Genomic DNA, 22194 nt, shown 5'->3' with positions numbered 1-22194 from the left:
TTGCTGCACAGCTAGCCCTAGTGACTTGTCGGTCACCTCAGAGGCTTCAAACGTCTGGAGGGACTCTCCAGCCTTGGTGCCCAACAAGTTCATGCTAAAGGGCATGTCCAGGAATTTTTCCTGGATGTCAGTAGCAAACCCCGACGTCCTCAGCCACTAAAAATGCTGCAAAATGGTGCTGGTGGCCATCATCCTTGCAATCCTTCCAGGTCAGACTGCAAAATCTGTCAGGAGGCTTCCTTGCTGTCTTTAATAAGGGTCTTGAAGCCACCCTGCAGCTCTACTTCTGGGATGTGCTCAGCCACCAGCTGACCACAGGCCAGAGGAAACCTTGGCCAAGGCACAAGAGACATGGACACACCAGAGACCCCAGACTCGAAGAGCCGAAAAACTTCCTGCCCCATGCAGCCAACCTTTTTCTCTCCCTATACATGGACAACAATGAAAATGAGGTGGTTTCGAGGCTCACTGTAGTGGCCTATATCACCAAACTCTCTGGGAAGCTTGGGCAGTGTGATGAATCCAATGTAGTCATCACTGATTCTCTGGCAGTGACCTCCTCCCGTTGGCCAGGGGACGGCAGCTGCTACCTGATCCCGACCCTGGGGGCGGCTTTATGAGAGAGGATCAGATGAGAGGAGACATCTCCCGGGTAGTTGTCATGACTTCATTGGATGAGACACAGTATCTCCACTTTCCCATGAGGAGGACCCCAACACCCAACACCTTAATGTTACAGTATAGTGAGCGGGGGTTGCAAGGGAAACCCCTGCAGCCCCTGTAATATGTAAGTGTGTTTGTATGTGAAAGGTGCAAACTTTTGGGAGTTTGCACCTTTCTCATGCGAACATTTCGGCCGTGGCAAAATCAGCTGCGGTCGGATCACTTAGAATCTATTTAAACACCATGTGTCCAATAACACCCATGGACTTCAACGCCCCGAATCACCCAAATACTGAGACGAGGAGGATGAAGGAGTTTGAACCAGGTAACACAAGCTCGAAGCACAATATGCAGTCTGGTTGTTTTTCCAAATCACCTGTGCGTGGGCCATTTAAAGATGGAAACTGCACTACTGAGTGTGGTAGTGCAGAAGAAGGCGTCGGCCCCTATGCAGAGGCTCACGAACATGAGAATCACATACCAGTGTGCGTCGCAGAGAAGGCCGCCCAGATAGGAGAAACGCTGTGCAAGAGATGGAAGTGCTGTGGAGATGCTGGGAGCCGCAAGAGGGGTCCTGGTTGCTGTAAGAAAGGCATGGTATCAATTAAGACAGACAAGTGATCACGGTTCAAGGATGTTTATTAAACTGTTTATGAAATGGGTGAGATAAATGCCTAATCTAAACCTAAATCTAAGATGGGAGCAAGCTACGACCATCAAATAATACAGTCCTAGTGGAGTCTAGTCAAATAAAAAGGGCCTCTTGCCAATCCTTACCGCTATGCTACAAAAATAGTGTGGGATAATGTTCACAAGAAAAGAACAAAGTGTTTCACAGAATTATAAGTCAGGAAGTTATGCCTGGGGTCTCCCTAACCCCCACGTTTTCAGCATGGGACAAGGCGAGTCTCCTGAGCACAGCACACTCTTAGACTTCTCTGACACAAGGTTAAAGTACCTTTTCTCTATATCAAGCTCTTTTGTGCCCAGGGCCTGATATGCCAAAACAACAAAACAAAAGTTCCTTCTGCTAATCTTCACATCAGTGGATTACCCTTCACCCTTGGATCCCCTCAGCCAGGCTCCGATCCCTCTCTGTCATCAGCCTCCATCAGTCGGACACAGACCAGCCATTCACTGTGGACAACCCTCAGTCTAGTTCATACCGGTTGTCACAATGTAGTTCACTTAGCTTCTTCAGATTGTTGGATTCACTTGCCTTAGCTTTTCTCTTGACGTCGCTCATTCGGGTACACTACCGCCTTTCAATCACAATCTCATTGTTTGTAATATTCAAAAGTCTAAATGTCTTTTTGGACAACCATCTAGTTTTAGTTAGGTCCCCCTCATCCAGGTGCAGACCTTCCAAAACACTTGCCAATTTTAAACAGAGACTTCCTAAGGGCGATCACAGCTCACTGGGTCACTCTTGTTAGACTACGGCAAGTGCAGGCTTCACAAAATCACAGTTCGCACAGCGTTCCCCCTCAGCCAGGTACAAACGCTGGTTTCACAATTCCCTCAGTCGGGTTCACAATTCCACAATTGTCAAAACCTCTGCAACGTGTCAAGGACTTTCGATTGTGCAATGGGTTTGGCTTGACCCATTATGACCACCTTCACCTCTTATGCCAGCCTTCCCTATGGCCTCTTGGTACTTGTAGTACCAATACTTTTGTAATTCCACATTCTCTTTGTTCAGTAGATGGGTACCAGCTAGAGACCTTCGAATGAGTGCCCACGTGGCGCAGGACCACTCTCTCTCTGGTACCAAGTTTGTTGATGTTGCCACTGCAACCTTGAGCATAACAGTCCGGTCCACTATCAGGTTCTTCAGACTCATCGGCTGTGCTGAACTTGTTGGCGTTTCTTTTGCCGCTGGAGTCAAGGACGGTACCACAATGGCAACCAGGTTTCCTCACCCTGGCTATCAGTGCGGGAGGGTTCTATGTTCAGCTGACATCCATCACACCATTCGCCAGCTGCGATTCCCGGTCTGATGTTTGCTTTGTCGGAGGCTTTGCGGGTCTGGGTTGAAAAGGGCAAGGGCAACTCCCTCCTTGACGTCCTTTCAGGTCTCGCCGAATTTCTCCTCTGTTTGAACTGCCGTCCTGCTTCATCGTCCGTTTGGCCTTGCTCAGAGTGTGCTCTCGTTCTCCGCCTTTTATCCCTATGGATATGAGAAGATAAATACCCAGAGGTTTCTAAGCAGGGACACAGGGATTGAATCTGTATTGCTCCGTGTCGTCTTGTTTCCAAGGAGACCATGTTGCCCCTGAGCTATCCTCCCAAGACAATGGGGAAGGGAAAAGGGCAGTCAGGTGTGTGTGTAGTTGTCGGCAGTAGCCTGACTCTGCCTAACCCTTGTGTTAGGACATGTCATGTAAACGGCTCTTGTTGTAGTCCGTTGTCGCTCACAGTGAGATGTGTTCATTTTGGAAAAGGGTGGGTGGGGTAGAGTTTCTAAATATCCAACTGGGCTGGATGGGGAAAAGGTGTCATAAGGAAGGGAGATACCATGTCTCACCCCTACGTGTCCCACTTTCACTCCCTGAGGACCGCCCCATCCATGTGGTCCTCCTGCACTGGTCCACCTCCAGGAACTGGATCCAATAACGATGGCCATGTCCTGGCCAACTGGATGACAGATCCCCAAGGACTGGCGGGTGAGACACCTTCAGGTTTCTCACAGCGCTCAGAAGCTCGAAGAGGCATCGCTCTCCATGCTGGGACCTGAAGAGAAACAGGCATTTGACCGTGGAGCAGCAAAGGCAGCCAGAAAGACGTCTGCACAATCCAATGTGGAAAGCGGGTTAAGCGGACTGGAGATGCTGTATAGAACTGGTGAGTCCACCCTAAAGGCAGTGGGGACCCCAGGGTGTTCCGGCGAGCACGCCAATGACAATTTTAATGCAATACCATTGTTAAAATTACTTCAAGAAGACTGCTTAAATGCAGAAAAGACAAAGTACAATCCCCAATGAGCTATAAATGCATGAGATGAAGTGTGTGGAAAAGCTTGAACAAACCTTACCGCAAACATATATACCAAGCCAAGAGCAATATATACAGTGTGAGATTCAGAGAAACTGAAAAGTCCTGGCAAGGAAAAGGCACCAGGCCATTGAAACGTATGAGAAGTCATGGCAAGGGAAGGAAACCAGGCAATTGAATATCATAAGAAGTCTTGGCAGGGGAGTATACCAGGCAAGTGAAAACCACAAGTGAAGTTCTGCAGGAGAGTACACCAGGCAGTTGGCATTGCATAAAGAGTCCTGGCAGGGGAGTACACCAGGCAGTTTGCAAAGCCTTCAGAAATACTCAAGAAAGACTTTTCTACAAAGGAGAAATTTGGGTTACAAAAAAGGACTGGTACAGAACTTGTTGCATAAACAGGAACCTTGCGAATCAAAAATCAAGAAGACACACAAAGGAACGGTTAGTAAAATATATTGCCATCCTGCTTAAGAATCCAGGTGAAGGGTTCACACTCTGGATCAAAGGGCTTCCACCTTGGAGAACATTGTTTTGTTGGAGCTATTCTTACTTTCAATTGTGTACAATTGTAAACATTATTTTGTCAATATCAAGTTGAAGACATTTCCTTGCGCATTTTATTGTTTGGTTTGTAGTGTGAGGGTTAGGATAGGATGTTTTGGCCAAAAGGACCGCTTTTAATTTATTGACATCCTGACAGATCCTTTTTGGGTTTAGGTAGGGAAGTTCCTCTTTAGAATAGGATCAGAGGCGCATTTTCCCAACCCATTATTATTTAATAAATGTTGTTGACCAAAAACATGAAAACTTTGTCCGGCTTTCATTTCTGACCCCTCACAGCAGAGAGAAATAAGGGGTCCGAAGGGGCCGGCCTGTGTTCCTTGGCAAGGTCATGGTCCACCGAGTACTGGCACCGTTTTGGCCCACAGTTTCATTAGAGGCCCCTCCACTGCCTTATTGAAAGGCAGCAAAGTCTCCTTCTTAGGACCCTCGTCCAAGATGTCGTAAGGTCATACTGCACCTTAGGCCGCGAGGAGGTCGACAGTCAGACCACCTTCACAATCAGGTGCTAGAAAGCTTCCTCTGGCTTGCCAGGGGTGGCAGCAGGGATATTGTCGACCTATAGTGAGGCGTTCAGGCCACTTGCCACCTGAAAGCTGGCTGCTAGGTCCACCAAGTCACTGTTCCACATAAAACTCCTCTGCAAGTCTCACTTGCCTGGGGTGGAATTGTTTAAGTCTGAAAGGAACAGGATCCCTTGCTCATCATAAATGTCCTCTAACTGGAACATACATGCTCTTTTCGGGAGTGTAACAAACTCTTTCAGGACTCCGGCGTCATTGGTGCCACTGGTCTGGCATCATAGATGAGGGGGCCAACGTCCGAAGACGGAATGGCGAGTCCCTTCGTCGGGATCTTTTCACGTCTTTCAGTGCGGAATCCCTAGTGGCTTGTCCAAATGTGGTGGGATCCGCCAGGACTAGAGTCGATGGCACCAATGCAGTGTCCATTGGCATCGGGGCCTTGGCAAAGATGTCTAGCATCGTCAAAGGGACAGCCTCCCAGTTCTCTGGAGTAGAGGATTTGACGGGAAAAGGTACGCGTGGAGCCTCTTCCTCATGGCCCACCTTGGAGTGGTGGCTCCTTTTCGTTAAAAACAAATATGAGTGACGCCGTGAACCCCCACTGTGTGATCTTGACCTCTTGCAGGGTTTCTTTTTGTCCTTTCGAACAAGCAGCCGCGCCTCTGCCGCGATCCGCACCGGACGACCTTGAGTGGATCCAATTACCCCATTGCTCTTTGTGGAGGAAGGTGAATAGTTTCACTTAACATTTCCAAAGCACATTGGCAGGACACGCAGTACTGCAGGCAGTCAGGGTCCACTAGCATTCTAGAAATCTGGTGTTGCTGGGAGAGAAGGGGGAATTTGAGAAGTAGGAGGAGGCGGACAGAGGAAGAAGGCGTGCAAGAGGTAGGATAATGGGGAAGAAGCAGACCCCACCACAACGAATGAAGAGCACAGAGACACTAACTCCCTGAGACTGCAACCGACTGTTAAAAACTATCCAAACGGGACCCTCAGGAACCTTGCTTTCTAAAACAGGGCTTGTACTTTTGGACTCTGCACCACTGGTCCGTCTAGAGAAAGGGATACATAGTGCCTCCAAGGTTTTCCGGTATCCCGCCGGCAATTCCAGCGGGGTACCGACAAACTGACCTACCGTTTCCACCGTCTTATGTCCCTGAGTTTGCAGGATATTACAGGTGGCGGAAAGGGCAGTAAATCCCCATCCTATAGGACTGGGAGGGGATTGCCGGAATTACCAGCAGTTTTTTGTAGGTGGGAGCCTGACTTGCCTCCAGCTTTTGGCTGGAGGTAAATCAGTGACCCCCACCGGCAAACATTTGCGGTGCAGTAAAAGTGCCAGTCACGGAATTACCAGCACTTGCCCAGCACCGCTAAACTTGTAATGAGGCCCATAGTACTGCTTGCGCAATCCAGACACTGTTTATTATCTCACAACATCCCTTTTTGTTCTACCTTCCCCAGATAGGTTTTCCTCCTGTTTGCGCACCTTTATAAACAGTGAATGTCCTAATAAGGGTCTGTGCGCTCCGTAAAAGAGTAAACAGGGAGAGTTACAGCATTAGTTAGCGGTGTCCTTTATAGATTATGGGAATGACAACTCTAAAAATCAAACACTTTACCGCCCTTCCGTGTTCTTTGGTCAGCTTTCCCATTGCCCAGAGCTGCCCTCCCCCTACCCTGAATCCCCAGGGATGATATCTGTGTACTGACTTCAGCGCAGTTTATAAAAGTCAAAACACTCGCGCCTTGAAACACGTGTGTATAGGCGCGTTATAAATACCATATCATATCAAAATGTTCCAGTGTGAGGGAGACCTCGATTAAGCAAATGGAAAATGTGTAGTTTTGAAATCCTGCATAAAAGCACATGTAATTATGAGGCTTTTGAAGACCTCAACAAAGCAAATCTGACCAGCCAATTCCCAGAAGATGCAGCCAGAAGCAACGCCAGCTCTCATGTTAAGGTCCCCCAGCCCAATGTGAAGATGCTTTAATGAGAGCTCCTACAAGCTTTTTGTGGCCTTGAGATCACACACCAGCCATCATCCACGGAGGTCTTGAGCTCAGAAAAACAGTCTCCACAGGACTGAAGTGCATCCAGCTGAAGTGTATAATGCTGCCACCTTTGGATGCTGCCTTGCGGGCGCACGTTGTTTATGGGTTTAGCTGACATTGTTAACTCTTTGCATTGCATGAATTGAGCAATGGCTGAGGGCTCCTTCGGAAGTAGGAACACAAATAACAGACTAAGGGTTAGCCACTACGTGCATGGTTAGCGCAATCCATAGTGCAGAAAGAGGCATTCAACCCACTGCACTCACACAGAAGAACACCTACAGGAGCAGCATTCACACATATACACACACACACACACACACACACTCGCAAAAGAAAACCTGCACGTCTAACCCATTCATACAAACTCAGGCACGCTCATGCCCCCCATAACCCATGCCACAATCCCAACAAGGCACGCACATACAAACACACACACACACACACACACACACACCAAACTAGAATGGATAAAATGCTAGCCAATGTGGAAATGCCAAAGCAGTGCGAGAGAAAACTATCACGAGTAAGTGATGTGCAAGTCAGAGTACCATTATACATCAGACAAAACTCTGGCAGCATTGCATCCTTACATTTGAATTATGCCCACAGTTTTAGTGATTCCAACTTGAAAGTTCCATGAGAGGGATACGATTTGTTTTGCCTGATCTAAACATAGTGACTGCCATGCCAAGTGTATGTTGGGATGATCCACATTTTCTTTCTTTCCTGAGTGATATTCATATGTTATGTCATGTCACATTGCTGTTACTCCTTGTACCAGACTCCCCAGGAGGTATTTTCCCTTAACACAAACCTCTTTGTGGATGCACACACAGTCCAATATGCATGCCCAACATCTATAGAGCCACAACCGAGTAATGATTAGTTGTGAATGGTTCACAGAGCAGCAAAGATCGAGGCTATATGTCTGGGAAAGACTAGCAAAAAAATGGCAATGGAATGCTGCAGTACCTTCGTTACACCCCAAAATACATTGTGCTAAAAAACAAATGTAGTACTAGTCACATTGTTTTAAAAACATTTTAACAGGATTAAACATGTAACCCAAGGTAAGAAAATGGATATAATGTCATGGCTTGAAAATCATTTAAGAATCATATACTTACTTCAAAAAATTCACATTGTGTTTCCTTGGGTAAGGAACAAGTATAAAATTGTCTCCCCTTGTTATCCCCGTCCTTCCTCACAACTCGAAGAACTGTGGTACGGTTGTGTTTACTACACAGTGGGCTACCAGCATTTGAAGGAATACCCCCTGCAACATTAACCGGAGGCTCACTGTTAAGATGAAAAGTTACAATTAAGGTAAGAAAAGAGATTATCCACAATAGACAGTAGCAGTCTGCTATTAACAGGATAGGGGAAAAACACTTTTCTCCGACAAATTGACTGCACAAAAATGTGCACATGTTCAGTGCGAAACAAATTGTTAGGTGATCTTCAGGTTCCTCACACAAAACATAATTAAATAAGTGCATATTACTTCATAGTCTATGTTCACCAATTTCGTCACAATATACATGCTACACTACTTGGATTTACACCAGGCTCCACAACCATGGTCTCCAGGCACTGTGGCAGACCTGAAAGAGATGGTGGGCTGTCATATTAGAGGGGAAAATGCTGTTGTGTTGGATGCGTGCAGACCAGACGTACCATGAGCTCCGGTGCGGGTCAGTTTCTAGGTGTTCTGTGTCAAGAGCACAGTCATTTGTACCAAAGGGGTGCCTTATTTCCATGTGGTGCTATGATGCATTGGCCCAGAGTGTGTTATGTAAATTGATTGTAGCTTTGTAGTGCTCTGAAGTTTCACATCTGTTAGGGGAGAGGGGGTGGGGGTTCAATTGACAACTGAGGTGCCTTAGTTGGTACGCATATTGGAATGTATAATTCCAGTGTCTTAGTACCGGGATCAGTCAGAGGCATCAATGGGAAGACAAACATGAAATAACATATAGCTATGGCGCAAAATTGTCACTCACCACTAGCTAGGGATATTCGACGCTTGGCGAGTAAGAAATGATGTGATGCGTGTATCCCTCTGATATTATAGCAAATCATAAAATTGCATAGTAAAGCATTAAAGTCAACACAAAGCATTAGAAGCCATAGAAACACATGGAAAAGATCTTACAACCTAGTGTATTCCCATGCTCCTTCTACTAGCATCTTGCAGACAGGTACCATTTAAATTGCTTTCATTATTACCATCTTTCTCTCAAATAGATAATAACTTGTTATTTATATAGCGCTTTCATCCAATGCGATTTAAATGCATCAACATGAAGAAGTGCTTCATCCTATATAAGACTTTGGCCTAGCATGTTATGCTGAATGACTCCAAAAGTATTTGCCTGCTTAAGAATATTTGTGGTCTCTTGTTGTTCTAATAACCTTTTCCTTTTACCAATTTATAACAGTATTCTAAATGCAAACAGTAAGATATTAATGTCTCCAGAACCCTAGCTATTGAAGTCACTTGAGGGTGTAGGTTGTGTGTGTGGGCCATCCCAAAAGGGTCTTTACTGATTTAGAAACTAAGTGTACAGTATTTAAGTGTATTTGTGCGTTACTATTATATTGCCCCCTTCTGAAGAAGGATTATTCTAACTGACTGATAGATAAATTAATAATTGTTTATTCAAGAAACTTTGAGTTTAAGTGTTCATTTGTTCACTTGTCACTGTGAATCTCTGCACAACTCACCTATATCTCACATTGACCCCTCTTAAGATAAGCCTGGCTGCTCTACATGCTACCAAAACTATGTAGTACAAGCTTATACCAAAGGTTGGTTTCCTATACCTGCAGTCAGAGTTGTTTGTAGTGTTCCCAGAGGGTACTGCATACAAACTTTGCCTAACAATGGTGCAATGTCTTTCAAGCGCAATGTTGTGAAAGTGGTTGGAAAGTTCATCACAGAGCGCTTGTGAGTTGGGGGGGATTTTTTTTTCAGAATTTGGCAGGGATTGTGGGTCATAAATTATGGGGCAATTTGTGCAAGTCAGACCTCTGTGGATTCCCACGGGCGTCTTCTTTTCGGAAATGCATGGGGTTCCCCGTTTTCCTACGTGGCTTCGACACCGTAGGCCCAAATCTGTAGGTTGTCCACGTGAGCAAAATTCCTGAAAATCTGCTATGCGAAAAGACTTGGCGTTACCAGTGTTTTAGGCTTTTCTCTTTGCACCCAGGTAGGCGCACCCACACATGTGCTTACCGTTTTCGTCGGGAAACCTGTGGGAATGCGGGAAGGTAGGTCATGTGTTGTTGGCTGCGTGTTTCGGTGGGTGACCAGAGTGAAATGTGCGGAAATTGTGTTTTTCTTTCTGTCATTTTCACGATTTCCCCCCAAACTATGGAATCTTTCCCTACATAGTTGTTGCCTGACCTGCGCAAATCACCCCTTGCTGAACTTGGAATATTGTCTACTTTTCAGAAATATATGCCTTTCTGGCTTCCCAATCAGCATTCCTACCCTTTTCTTCCATTCCGTCCACGCATGTCTTATTGGACAAAAAACACCAAAATCGCCTACCTCTCACAAAACGGCTGATTAGCATATCAAAATATGTTATTTTGGTTTCCACTAAATCTGTTCTTGAAAGCCTGGAAAATGGCGAATCCAGCATAGCAAGCAAATTTGTTCCTAGCTCTTACAAGGAAAACATCACAGGCTTCTTTGTACAACATTTTATTGGCATTTTCTGAAAAAAAACCAAATGTTCTCCTTTTTGGTTATTTTCTCTCATCCCCCTACAGCAAACTAGGATTCCTGGGTGGCGTTACGACCGCCTCCATATGGGAAAAAAGGGGCCGACATATCTCATGTAACAAAGAAGTTACAAGGGATTCAAAGGCGACATACCGAAAACCCCAAAAAAGGCCTTAGCACTGGGGGGAAATACCCATGGCCGTTAAGGGGTTAAGATGGTAAAGCCCCAGATGAGATATCATTTGTAAGGTGGCTCTGTTAGTTAATGCTCCAAATGCAGATTGTGCTCAGGAATATATAACACCTGTGCTCAGCACCTGGTTTAATCTTCCGGTGGGATAATAGGCAGAGTGAATGCATTCAGCTTCCAATGCAACACAGCATTTTCCAGGTCAATTGGTTCAGATAAAGTGGTGGAAAACACTTACTTTTGCTTTTTCTAATTGACCAGGTTTTCGTGCATTTTCTGAGTGGAGTTCGGGAGCCGAGTGGACACACCAGAACCCCCTGTATTTCCCGCTCCACCAGACAAATGCGGCCTTACTGCCAGCATGGCTTTTCATGCTGGAAATAAGGAAAGGGATTCCTCTGGGATCCGCTTGGAAATGAAACCTGGTAAAAGCGGGCAGAGTCCAGAGTAAGCCATCGTCAATTCCGCTAGCAATCGCTAATTGCGCAAGGTATTTACACTCTTCCAAAGTGGAAAAGCAATGTGATTTCACCTGCCTTTTACGCTAAAATCTTCCATTATGTGGCGGAAAAGTAAAAATGTGAGCCAATGGAAGTGGTCCACTGCATGCAGTTTTCTTTGCGCCTTGATGCTTGGGGGTTTTGCGTGATGCTACACATGTAATACATAAATAAATACATTTAACATGACCCCAGATAAATGGCAATTTGTGATCAGAATGAGTGAGCATGGCATGTCGCGGTAAGAGGGTGTCCTGTGCTTCTTGAGTGCGTTGGCAAATGCCCTTAATTGCCATCTCGCGTTAAGCAGTTGCTTAAACCCATCAGTGTGAATTGTGCAATAATAAGTCGAAAGGGGTATTTCAAATGGCCAATTTCACTCTTTGGGTGACATTGTCAAAGTGGGAGATGTTGCCCAGCATGTGCCACTTTCTCTGTGGAGTGAATTGTGCCCACCCTGAGGAAGTGTGAAAAACCCACAAGGGCACTGTGCCCTGCTCTTTCTGTGTGCGTCTTCCCCACAGGGCGACAGATGCTGACTCAGACATGGGTAAGTCTCAGGTGGCAAGCCTGTACCCTAGTTGATGTGGCAAAGGATTCCAGAATTCTGAGGCTGATAACATTAGTAGCATTGAGTTACATGCCACCTGACAGGTATGTGTGATAACGTTGCAAACCAGAGCTGTTAGTGGGCTAAAGCAGGAGGCAATGTCTGCCCACCCTCAAAGGGTACGTACAACCAAAAGTAATAGGCCCCTACCCCCATCATGGCTGTACGGGCCAGGCTCCAAACCAGGGCAAGAATGCCCTCCAATAATCCATGCCCACGAGTAGGGTACCCCTCGTGCTCGTGATACAAACGTTATTTAAAGCCAGAAGTCTAAAAGGTAATTGCTTAATTGCAGCTGGAAATTAGCTCCTGGCGTGATCAAAGTGTCTTACCCAAGTGTGACATCATCCCCTTCATTTATAAGCAATATGTGTGTTCTCGCATTTCTTCATCCACTGAAATACTGTTAGAAACAAAGGCAAGAGTTGTGACTCTTGTGTAGGCATTATGAAGGCAGTTGCCAGCCTCTGGCATAATATGCCCATGTTCTTCCAATATTGGCTAGCTGTTGCCCTCTTATGGCCAGGTAGAACCATCATGGCAGTGACTGGCAAATGCCTTTCCCCTGCAGCAGACAGAAAAGCGGAAATAAGAGGCCAATTCAAGACACGGAACAAATAGAAGTTAAGACAAACTGCAGCTGCCATTGCTGTGCTAGGAAAAATATGTTGAGTGTTCAAACAAGGAGGTATGTATTAAGCAAGCAAGCAGTGAGACAAGGGAGAGGCAAAGAAAGGCCAGAGGGGCTCTTTGAATAATGTAACAGGGCAGCGGACCATGCCGTCCTAGTAACATATGAGAGAATCAAATAGATCAGGCTTTCCAGCAAATGTTAAACAAGAAAGGAACAGAGTCCAGCTCTGCATTCAGAATAAAGGCAAAGAAAGGCTAGGCTCTGAAGCCAGCATGAGATGGAATAAGAGGGACCAGACTCATCGTGCGGTCCACATATACCCCACCTACTAGGCATCCCCCAGGTCCGACACATCTGGCCGCGGACCTGGGGAGTGCTTATAAGGGGGGTGGGCTTGCGATCGCTCATCCTCGTTTGCTGTAACCCCCCCCCACCCACAGAGGACAAAGCAGCAACATCACACACCTGGTCCCTCTATTCCCATAACAGGGCTTACTCAGAGGTACAAACAAGATTTCCTCTTTCTTTGAAACCCCCATCCTTCCATTCCAAGAGACACGCACGTCTCCTTGCCCCACACAAAAAAAGTAGCAACTTGCAGTTGGTAGAAAAGGCTGCAACTCCTTTAGTTGGCAGGAGTCCACTTACAGGTGATCTGCCTCTTAACGAGCTGGCATCCTAGCTGTGGCCCACTGGAAGTAATTGTTATTTCCTCTCTTATCATGAGCTCATAGTCGGGTGAAAAATCCAGAAATGCAACATACAAAGACATGTTCTTTGCTGCTGCATCCTTTAATTTTCTTGTTTTCTTTTCTTCTTTTCTCTTGTTTTATACAGTGATATTTGTATTTTAATACATACTGCTATTTTAATTCTAATTTTGTGAAAAGTCGAGTTCTTTGACTAAAACCAGTGGTCGAAGGGTGCGAAAGGAAGTAGTGGAGCTATGTTCTCTGCTGGCCAGCCCCACTCCCCACAAACCCCATCCCTGGCCCCCCTTCCACACACAATCCAAACCCGAAACAAACACCTGCTATTTATGGGCATGTGCAGTGCAGTGCACTGAAGTGCAAGATTCAACTTCTTCCTACACTTTTATTTTAAAACTAAACCATTCCAAAACGGTTTCATTTTAAAATAAAAGTATAGGAACGATGAAACTTAAAAATAAAAAGTATGGGAGCACCGCTCCCGACCGCTCCCGCCCACTTCGACCTCTGACTAAAACACAATAAATAAATAAAACAAAGTCCCCAAGATGTCCCCTGTCCCCCCCAGATTTTATGTGCCTCCTAGGCCCCTGTCTCTACGCTCATACATCGACATTCAATTTTTCCATTGGTGTATTGAAGGTGCCTGAGATGACCCCTATGCACGTGCCACCAGGGACTTGGCGACCGCCGAAGCCATCCCAAACAGCTTTCTATCGTTGCTTACAAGCAATTCTACCCACGATAGCACCCACGTTTCTGGAGTGAAAGGGACCAAGGTCTCCAACACCTGCTCCATCACCTCAGCCACCGCAAGTCTGAAAATGGGAAGAAGACCATGCTACGTGGTAAAAATCAGCAGGGGATTTATGGCATCTCCTGCACTCTGGTGACCGGAGGGGGAACAGTTTATGTAAAGACAGAGGGGAGTAGTACAGTTGGTGCAAACATTTTAAATGTATCAGGCGAAATCTGTTATTACTGGCAATCAATTTAGTCTGAGCAAGAATGCCCCTGCATCGATCCTCAGATAAAGAGCGAGCCATACTAACCTCCCATTTAGCCCTGTAGGCAGAAGGAGAAACCCCAAGCCCCTGTGTCAGACAATACAGGGAAGAGATCACTTTCCTAGAGGAGGGCGTAGCTACAATATGCTCTAAAATCGGGGAGGTTACTGGGGCCTCAGGAAACTCAGGCCATTTCGACTTCAATACCTCGTGGAGGCGGAAATATAACAATTGGGTGAGTGGAGTACAGTCGCCCCTTGCCTTGAGAGTTTCCCAGGTTATAAATTTCCCCTGGGGTGCCACATCACCTAGGGTATGAATGTGCAGACTCTGCAAATGTTGAATGAAAATGCGTTCAAATGTAAGGGGGATCCCACGGACCCTATATATGGCCATCCTGGGTGAATACCACGGGCCATTCCCTGCCCACCTCGCCAGACTGTCCCAGGCCCTGAGCGTGACCTCCAAAGGCTGAACTTCTGACTTCATATGGCGCTTCCGAACAGCCCAGAGGTAGCCCCTAAGGTCTTCTGTTAGAGCAATAGAGCTGCGAGAGCGGCATATCATTCGTCGGGGACCACCACCGAACCGAATACTGAATCTGTGCCAACAGAAAGTAAAGAAACATGTTGGGAACCTCAAAACCCCCCTGGGCATATGAACTGTACATTATGCGCAAGGAAATGCGGGAACGCTTCCCCGCCCAGATTAGCCTAGTCAACAGATTCTATACGAGTCCAGAATGATACCGGGGGGCCATACCGGAACGTTTTTGAAAACATACGAGAGAGATACGGGCCGCCTGAGAGATAGGAAGCCGGATCCAAGAATCCACCCGATGTTACAATTGCTGCAAAGCCAAAACATCGTTTTCCTGATACAAAAGAGCGGGGGTAGTGGACACCCTAACACCCAAATACCGGATTCCCTGTGGGCACCAAGCAAAGGCCTCACCCACATCCTGCGGGGCTACTCCCGGTGTAAGTGGAAGCACCTCAGACTTGGCCCAGTTTATCTGCAGCCCAGACAAAGCGCCAAATGCAACTATCTCCCCATCACGGGTTGCAGGTTCACTCGAGGATATTTTATGTATAAAAGAGTATCATCTGCATAGAGTGAAATGATAGATGCAAAAGACCGAATTATCACACCACAATGTGAGTGGAATTCTCTCAATACACAGGCCACCGGCTCAATAGCCAGGGCAAATAAGAGGGGAAAAGGGACAGCCCTGCCTAGTGCCCCGAGTAAGAAAGATAGAGTAGACTGGACCCCATTCGTATACACCCTCGATCGCGGAGCTGTATATAAAAGGCGTATCCAGGCAAGATACGTAGAGCCAATACCCAAGCGGCGTAAGACCTCAAACAGGAAAGGCCATTCCACAGAATCAAACGCCTTTTCCGCATCCAAGGCTACCACTGCAATCGGGACCTTTGGATTCACATTATGCATCATAGTAAATAATCTGCGCAAATTATTCTGAGTGGACCGCCCCGGAATGAAACCCGCATGGTCGGGAAGGATTAGTACTGGCATATGCGGGAGAAGCCGGTCTGCAAGCAATTTAGCAATGATTTTGTTATCAGTATTTATCAATGAAAGGGGGCGATAAGAGGAGCAAGATTTAGGGTCCTTGTTGGGCTTGAGTAATACCGTAACCAGTGCGGTACGCGTGGACTCCGAGAGTACCCCGGAGGACGCCGCTTCCTCAAACATTTTACCGAGGTGGGGAATAAGTAAGTCAGGGTATGCCTTGTATAATTCCGCCGATATGCCGTCCAATCCTGGGGCATTCCCATTCGGAAGTGACATAATCACCCTGCGGAGTTCCTCTGTCGTGGGGGGTTCATTAAGCAGCCCACCCACCTCCGGTTCAAGCCAACCCAAGGCAACCCTATCAAGAAAGTTGGTAATATCATCCCCAGCCGAACCAGTGGCAGTGTACAACCGTTCATAATGGCGAACTACCTTGTTTATCCCCAGCACATCCCTGACGAGCGCACCGCTCTGAGATTCCACCTCCAAGATAGGCTCTAAGTGGTTCTCCTGTCTAATAGCCCAGGCAAGGGTCCTACTCGGACTATCTCCTTCCCCATATCTCGCTGCAGCCACTGGGTCACCCAAGAACTGCTCCTCATCATCCATCAGAGCCCGGACCTCCCGCCTCCTCACAGCAAGAGTAGTTTGCAGATCTGGAGAATCTGCATTCCCCTGAAGGAGTTCAAGATTTCTCATTTCCCTTTCCTTACGCACAATTGCCCTGCGAATGCTCTTAAGTACCCCATGCACCAGCCTCGCAGGAACACCTTAAAAGTTTCCCAAACCACCCCTGAACTGGGAACCGACTCTGCATTAAACTGAGAGAACTCTGATGGCCTGGCGAAGCGCCTCCCGAAACACCAAGTCTTCTAACGGTCGGGCGCGGAACCTCCAACGAAGCGGTCTAGGATAAGATGGGGGTCCCTTAAATTCCACCAGAACTGGGGAATGGTCCGAAAGAGTACGTGAAAGAATATCTGCCCTGACCACCCCACGGGTCAAACCCAGGGACATAAACACAGTCTATTCTAGACAAACTTCCGTGTACACTAGAGTGGAACGTAAATTCCTTGGCATCAGGATGACATCGCCGCTGCACATCAAACAAGGGGTAATCGACTATAATGGATTGCCATTTTTGCACTGCATGAGGAACTGGACGTTGTGACGATGCCGATCTATCCCACGTAGAAGAAAGGGCTACATTGAAATCCCCCACCCACACAATCTTATAACCCGGGAACAGTCGCAGCTGCCCCGAGCATGTTTGAAAGAATTCAGGAAAATCATAATTAGGGCCATAGATGTTAAAAAACAGAACAGATTGAGTCGCAATCTCCCTGGCCACCAATAGAAAGCGTCCCTCCTCGTCCGCCACCTGCTTGTGAAGTTTAAATTCTAAGGAGCGATGGATATAAGTTGCAACACCTCAGGAACGTGTGGAATAAGAGGATCCATACCTATGTATTCCCCAGCCAGAAAGGGCAGGGAGCCTAGAGCCTCTACCCAGGTGCGTCTCCTGTAAACATAATACATTAACCTGATGATTCCTTGCATAATTAGATATGAGTTGCACCTTTTTTGCGTTAGCAAGTCCCCGAATATTCCATGTGAGCAAAGTTATGTCTAAAGGGACAGAAGAGCCTGGCCCCGTAGGAGAACTCATGGCACCGCTCTGCAAGTACATGATGGAGGAGCTGTAGTCGCCAAAATTTCAACCGGAGCGCCGCCACAGAGGGGCCCAGTCTGTCCGGGCGAACCCAAGACATTGTCTCCGCCAATAAGAGCTCATCCTCCCATCCCATGGGCATAATTATATCGGGATGACCACACCCAAGATTAAGAGAGAATCCTAATAAGTGCAAAGTCAGGGCTAAGCCATGTACAAGGTAAGTAATTCCAACAAGCATAATCTTACGCAGCACTCCGTCTGTGCACACAGTAACCTGGAACCCTCCCCCAACACCACCAAAACTATACCAACCCAATAACAAACCTAACCTCAGACCCCTCCCTCCACCCACACCAGAAACCCCAATCTACTGGCCCCCTCATCCCACCCACCACCCCGAACCCCACCAACAGGTCACAACTCCAAGCTAAGTAGCCACTGGGCTTGGGGGGAAGCTGGCGACATCTGCAGCTCATAAAGCTTGGAGACTCCATACCATGGTTACACATCGCAGTTCGATCACCCACCAGATACATAGAATTATTCGGTACAGTCCCATCACTAGCCAACATCTAACATGGCGCTCACACGGGCCCCATCGTGCACCAGTAAACAGTCCCATGACCACACCAGTCCAGTCCGGTCATGGGGACATCGGGGCAGGGGGCCCAGAGTACGGAATGCTCGATGCAAACCTCTCGGCCAATTCAGGGCTCGTGAAGAAGGACACCCTACCATCATGGACCACCCTGAGTTTCGCAGGATACATCATTGCATAGCGAATCCCCTTCTTCCGCAACATGACCTTGACGCTTAGAAATGTTTTCCTCTGATCCTGCACCTGCTGACTAAAATCAGGAAATAAGCGTATAGCTGATGAGCCCCATTGCAAGTTCTTCTTTTCCCTCGCCACTCGCAACAGGGTATCACGATCCATATAATTGAAGATTCGGGCTATGATAGCTCTTTCCGGGGCACCCGGGGGTGGTCTAACCACCAATTAACGATGGGCCCTTTCGACCATAAACATATCCGAAACTTGCGGATCGTCCAAAACCTCCTTCAGCAACTTTTCAACAAAGAGTTCCATGTTATCAATATGAGTGGACTCAGCCACCCCAGTAATCCTTATATTGTTCCTCCTTGATCTCCCTTCCAAATCATCATTCTTTGCCGTTACTCTCTTCACTGCCTGTTGTAATGATGACACCTCTATTTGAAGAGCAGAGATCTTGTCCTCCCCATTCCCAATCCCCTACCCCGCCTCCGCCATTCGTTTACACAGCTTCTCAATTTGTATTGCCGATACATCTACCTTACAGGTGAGCGCATCGATCCTCACTCCCAAACTATCGGGACTCCCCTTGAGGGCTAGTAGGGTCTGATTTAGAGCAGATATGTCAATATGAGCGACCCCGGACTCCTCTCCCTGGCAGGCCGTCGCTCTATCCGCCTTCGCAAATTGCTCCATCTTAGATTGCTTCTTTGGGTTACCCATTCCAGGGGGATACCGGGAACCACAGAAGGCAACCGCGCTCAGGTCAGTCCGACCCCCAACAAAGGATAAAGAAAGTCTTTCATTTCAGATTTCACAGGGTTAGGATGACGTATGGGTACAAGATGAGGCAAATAATCTAGGCCCCCCCCTGCAACCACAAGGACAAACACCAGCAGCGCCCCACCCCGCCTCTATTTTAAATGGGGGAAGGTGGGGGAGGGGGTCCCCTACGACCAAACCACAGGCCGACCCTTCAGGGGTCCAACTCAAAGCTGCTCCAAGGTGCATGAAAGGCTGCCCGAGAAGCAAAAGGGGGCACCTCACCACACTTCCAGGGAAGGGTACTTCTCCAAGTCCTCCACAGTGTCACTGTTCCTTACACAAATGCTCCTTGCCTCAGATCTCAAATGCCCCCACCCTCCAGCACAGTCCTTAGGAGGGTACAACCAAATGGGGAAAAAAAACTGTCCAAGAAGAGGAAGAGGGGTATACCTCACTGCACTTCCAGGGGAGGGCACCTCTCCAAGTCCTCCACTGAGCACTGATCCGCACACAAATGCCCCCTGCCTCAGGGCTCGAATGCCCCCACCCTCCACCACAGTCCTCTGGAGGGTACAACCAAATGGGCAGAGGGGTCCACAATCCCTTGTCACCAAGAGGAGGTCCACGTAGCGCTGCTCCACACACTCAAAAAAAAAGGCTGGTGCACTCACCTCTACGGGAGTCGAGACCCCCCCCCCCCCCCCCCGACACTCACCAAGACCGCCCACTAAGGATGGCCGGCACACAGGACTCCACAAGGCGTGGGTGGAAGGGCCCACCAGCTCCGCGCAGCTAAGGCCGCTAAAAGCCCAGGGGGAAAACTCCACAATCCGCCGCTCACGGCCCCCAGGGCAGCATCCAGTCGCTCCCCAAGTGTTCCGCCACAGATAGAAACGAAGTCCAGGCTTCCACGACACGGCATGCAGCTCCGGTGGAAGAAGGATTTAGGGCCTCCAGCAGAGTGCTTTCAGGCTGCGGCCATTTTCAATGCCGCGCAACAGCGCCGCCCGAGTTGGGGGGGATTTGAGGGGCAGGGGTAAACAGCTAGGGGAATTTAATTCCCCAAGGATTTTGTGGAGTTCATTGCATGGAATGTTGGAGTTGGAGATTCTGTTTCCATAGTTTTTTTGGCTTTCTTGATTTCGTAAAGGTATGCCCTGTTCAGTCTTGCCAAGGCCGTTTTGGTTTATGATGTAGGGTTGGTCCTCCAAGTTTAGTCTAGATGATGCTTGAGGGTTTTGAGAGCTTTGAGGGAAGGGGTGTACCACTTTTGGCGTGGGCTTGATCATAGGGAGGGAGGGGAGATGGGTTGGTGTGAGTGGGCTCATAGCTTTGGAGAGCCATTGGTCGAGGCGGTCGATGAAGGGTTGTCCTTCCTTGCGAGAGATATTGGGTAGTGTGTAAAGTAGGGAATTGGCCAGGTCTGGGTTGTTGATGATGATGATGATGATTTTATTTCAAAGAGGGAGGGTGGCTGGGGTGGTTAAGGAGATGTTTGCTGGAAGTTGTAGGATGGGCAAGTGGTGTTGAAGTCAGAAAGGTATAGTGTGGACATCAGTCCAAATGAGGGGTTGAGGCGGGAGTGGGGACTAGACCAGATGTGCAAAATAGTGCGTCAAGGGTGTGTCCTGCAATGTGGGTTGGTTAGGAAATCATTTTTGTTAGGCCGAGAGCTTTCAGATTGTCATGAGGGAGCAGGTCATGCGGTTGGCTGGAATATCAAACCAGATGTTGAAATCGCTTAGCAAAGTGAACACTGGGTGCTGATCAGTATGTTTGAGAGGGAGTCACCGAGATTCGGTCATAGCCGGGAGGCCTATATAGGAGAAGGAATCTGCGGGTGAGGCAAGGGCTGAGGTGGAACTGCGCGAGGATAGATTTGCATTTAGTGCTGCAAGGTAGATTCTCGTGGATATTACTGAAAGGTGTTTGTGGAGGATGGCTAGACCCACCCGCTATGCTGGGCCTGTTATGTACGAGCATGGAGTAGCCGGGAGGGAATGACTCGTGTGCAATGGGGTTGAAGTCCTCCGTGAACCAGATTTCAGTGATGAATAGGATGTCTGTATTTTCAGTGGCTCTGAGGTCAAAGATATTTTGTTTGTTTTTGGTGACGATCTGGTGTTGATTGTTGGGCAAGATTGCATGCAGTACCTTGTGGGAGACTGCACCAGCCTTGTCCTCTTGGCAACAGTTAACCCAACCTTTGGTATAAGCATGTACTACACAAGTTGGTAGAGTGACTGAGCAGCCAGGCTTATCTCAAGAGGGGTCAATGTGAGCTATAAGGTTGTAACACAGAGTTTCACAATGACAGTTATTCAAATAAACACACACACACAAGTGTTCTTGATTAAACAATTATTTAACAGTCAGTTGAATAAGCAGTCTTTAGAACAGAGCAATCATAATACAAAATATACTTCAATAAATACATACTCTCAGTTTCACTAAATCAGTTGATACCCATTGGGGATGGCACACATACACTTCCTACACCATAAGGTGACTTAAATAACTAGGACACTGGACATCGATATATCACTGGCAAATTTAGAGCAATACTGAGTGGGATGTCGAAGGCAAAGGCTTTTGGAAGGAGAATACAATGGTTAATACATATTATTAAGTAGGTAAGTACTTCTCAACCCCCCAGTGCAAAGTAAATTAACCCTTTCCTGGGGGAGAGGCAAAGCACAAAGTCAGAGGTAAGAAGAGTCTTTCAGGGAGCCAGGACAGTCAATGTTAGCTGGGCAAAAGTCTAGGTGAGCTGATGCATTTCTTGCAGGTAGGTAAAAAGTCTTGCACAAGGTTTTAGAAATCTTTGCAGAAAATGAAATCACTGTAGGGCCACAAGCTGGAAGGCTTGTGAGGGGCAAAGCTGCAAGCAAGTTTTAACTGAGAGCTAGCAAGGCTATACAACAAGAGTTAAGTACCCTTAGTTTTACAGTACCTTTGGTTTGAAGAAAACTGGTTCCAGCTGCCTTCTGTTCCTGTGTAGGTCTGCAGATGCTGTGTTCCTGGACCAATGTTGTGGGGACAAGAGGGGGGACAACTGGGGTTTCCTGCACTACGAATGGAAGGTTGGCGGCAGCAATGGGCAAACTTCAGATCAGCGGCACTTTGCGGTTTCAGCTCCTTGCGGCTCTCGCAAACAGCACCACTGCAGTTCTCGGATACCTTAATGGACTTTTCTTGCATCTGGGGTCCAGCACTCTGTTGAGGTGGCTCAGGCTTGCTCAGTCCT

General features: G+C 47.5%; 1 protein-coding gene across 2 annotated transcripts in view; it reads right to left on the bottom strand.

Annotated features, from left to right (window-relative positions):
• The window catches only part of NEIL3 (nei like DNA glycosylase 3), a 216534-nt gene that overhangs the window by 63414 nt on the left and 130926 nt on the right, over nt 1-22194 (bottom strand). The window contains exons 10-11 of one of the 2 annotated variants that reach the window (XM_069631450.1): nt 7937-8108; nt 1145-1244 (exon numbers count right to left, since the gene is read on the bottom strand). In XM_069631450.1, coding sequence (XP_069487551.1) covers nt 1145-1244; nt 7937-8108 — 272 coding nt within the window. The remainder of the gene's footprint in view (nt 1-1144; nt 1245-7936; nt 8109-22194) is intronic. The other variant, XM_069631449.1, reaches the window with a different exon arrangement.

This window comes from Ambystoma mexicanum, chromosome 6q, assembly GCF_040938575.1.
Source record: "Ambystoma mexicanum isolate Mex_15411 chromosome 6q, UKY_AmexF1_1, whole genome shotgun sequence".
NCBI lineage: Eukaryota > Metazoa > Chordata > Amphibia > Caudata > Ambystomatidae > Ambystoma > Ambystoma mexicanum.
This window is presented reverse-complemented; position numbering and strand designations above follow the sequence as displayed.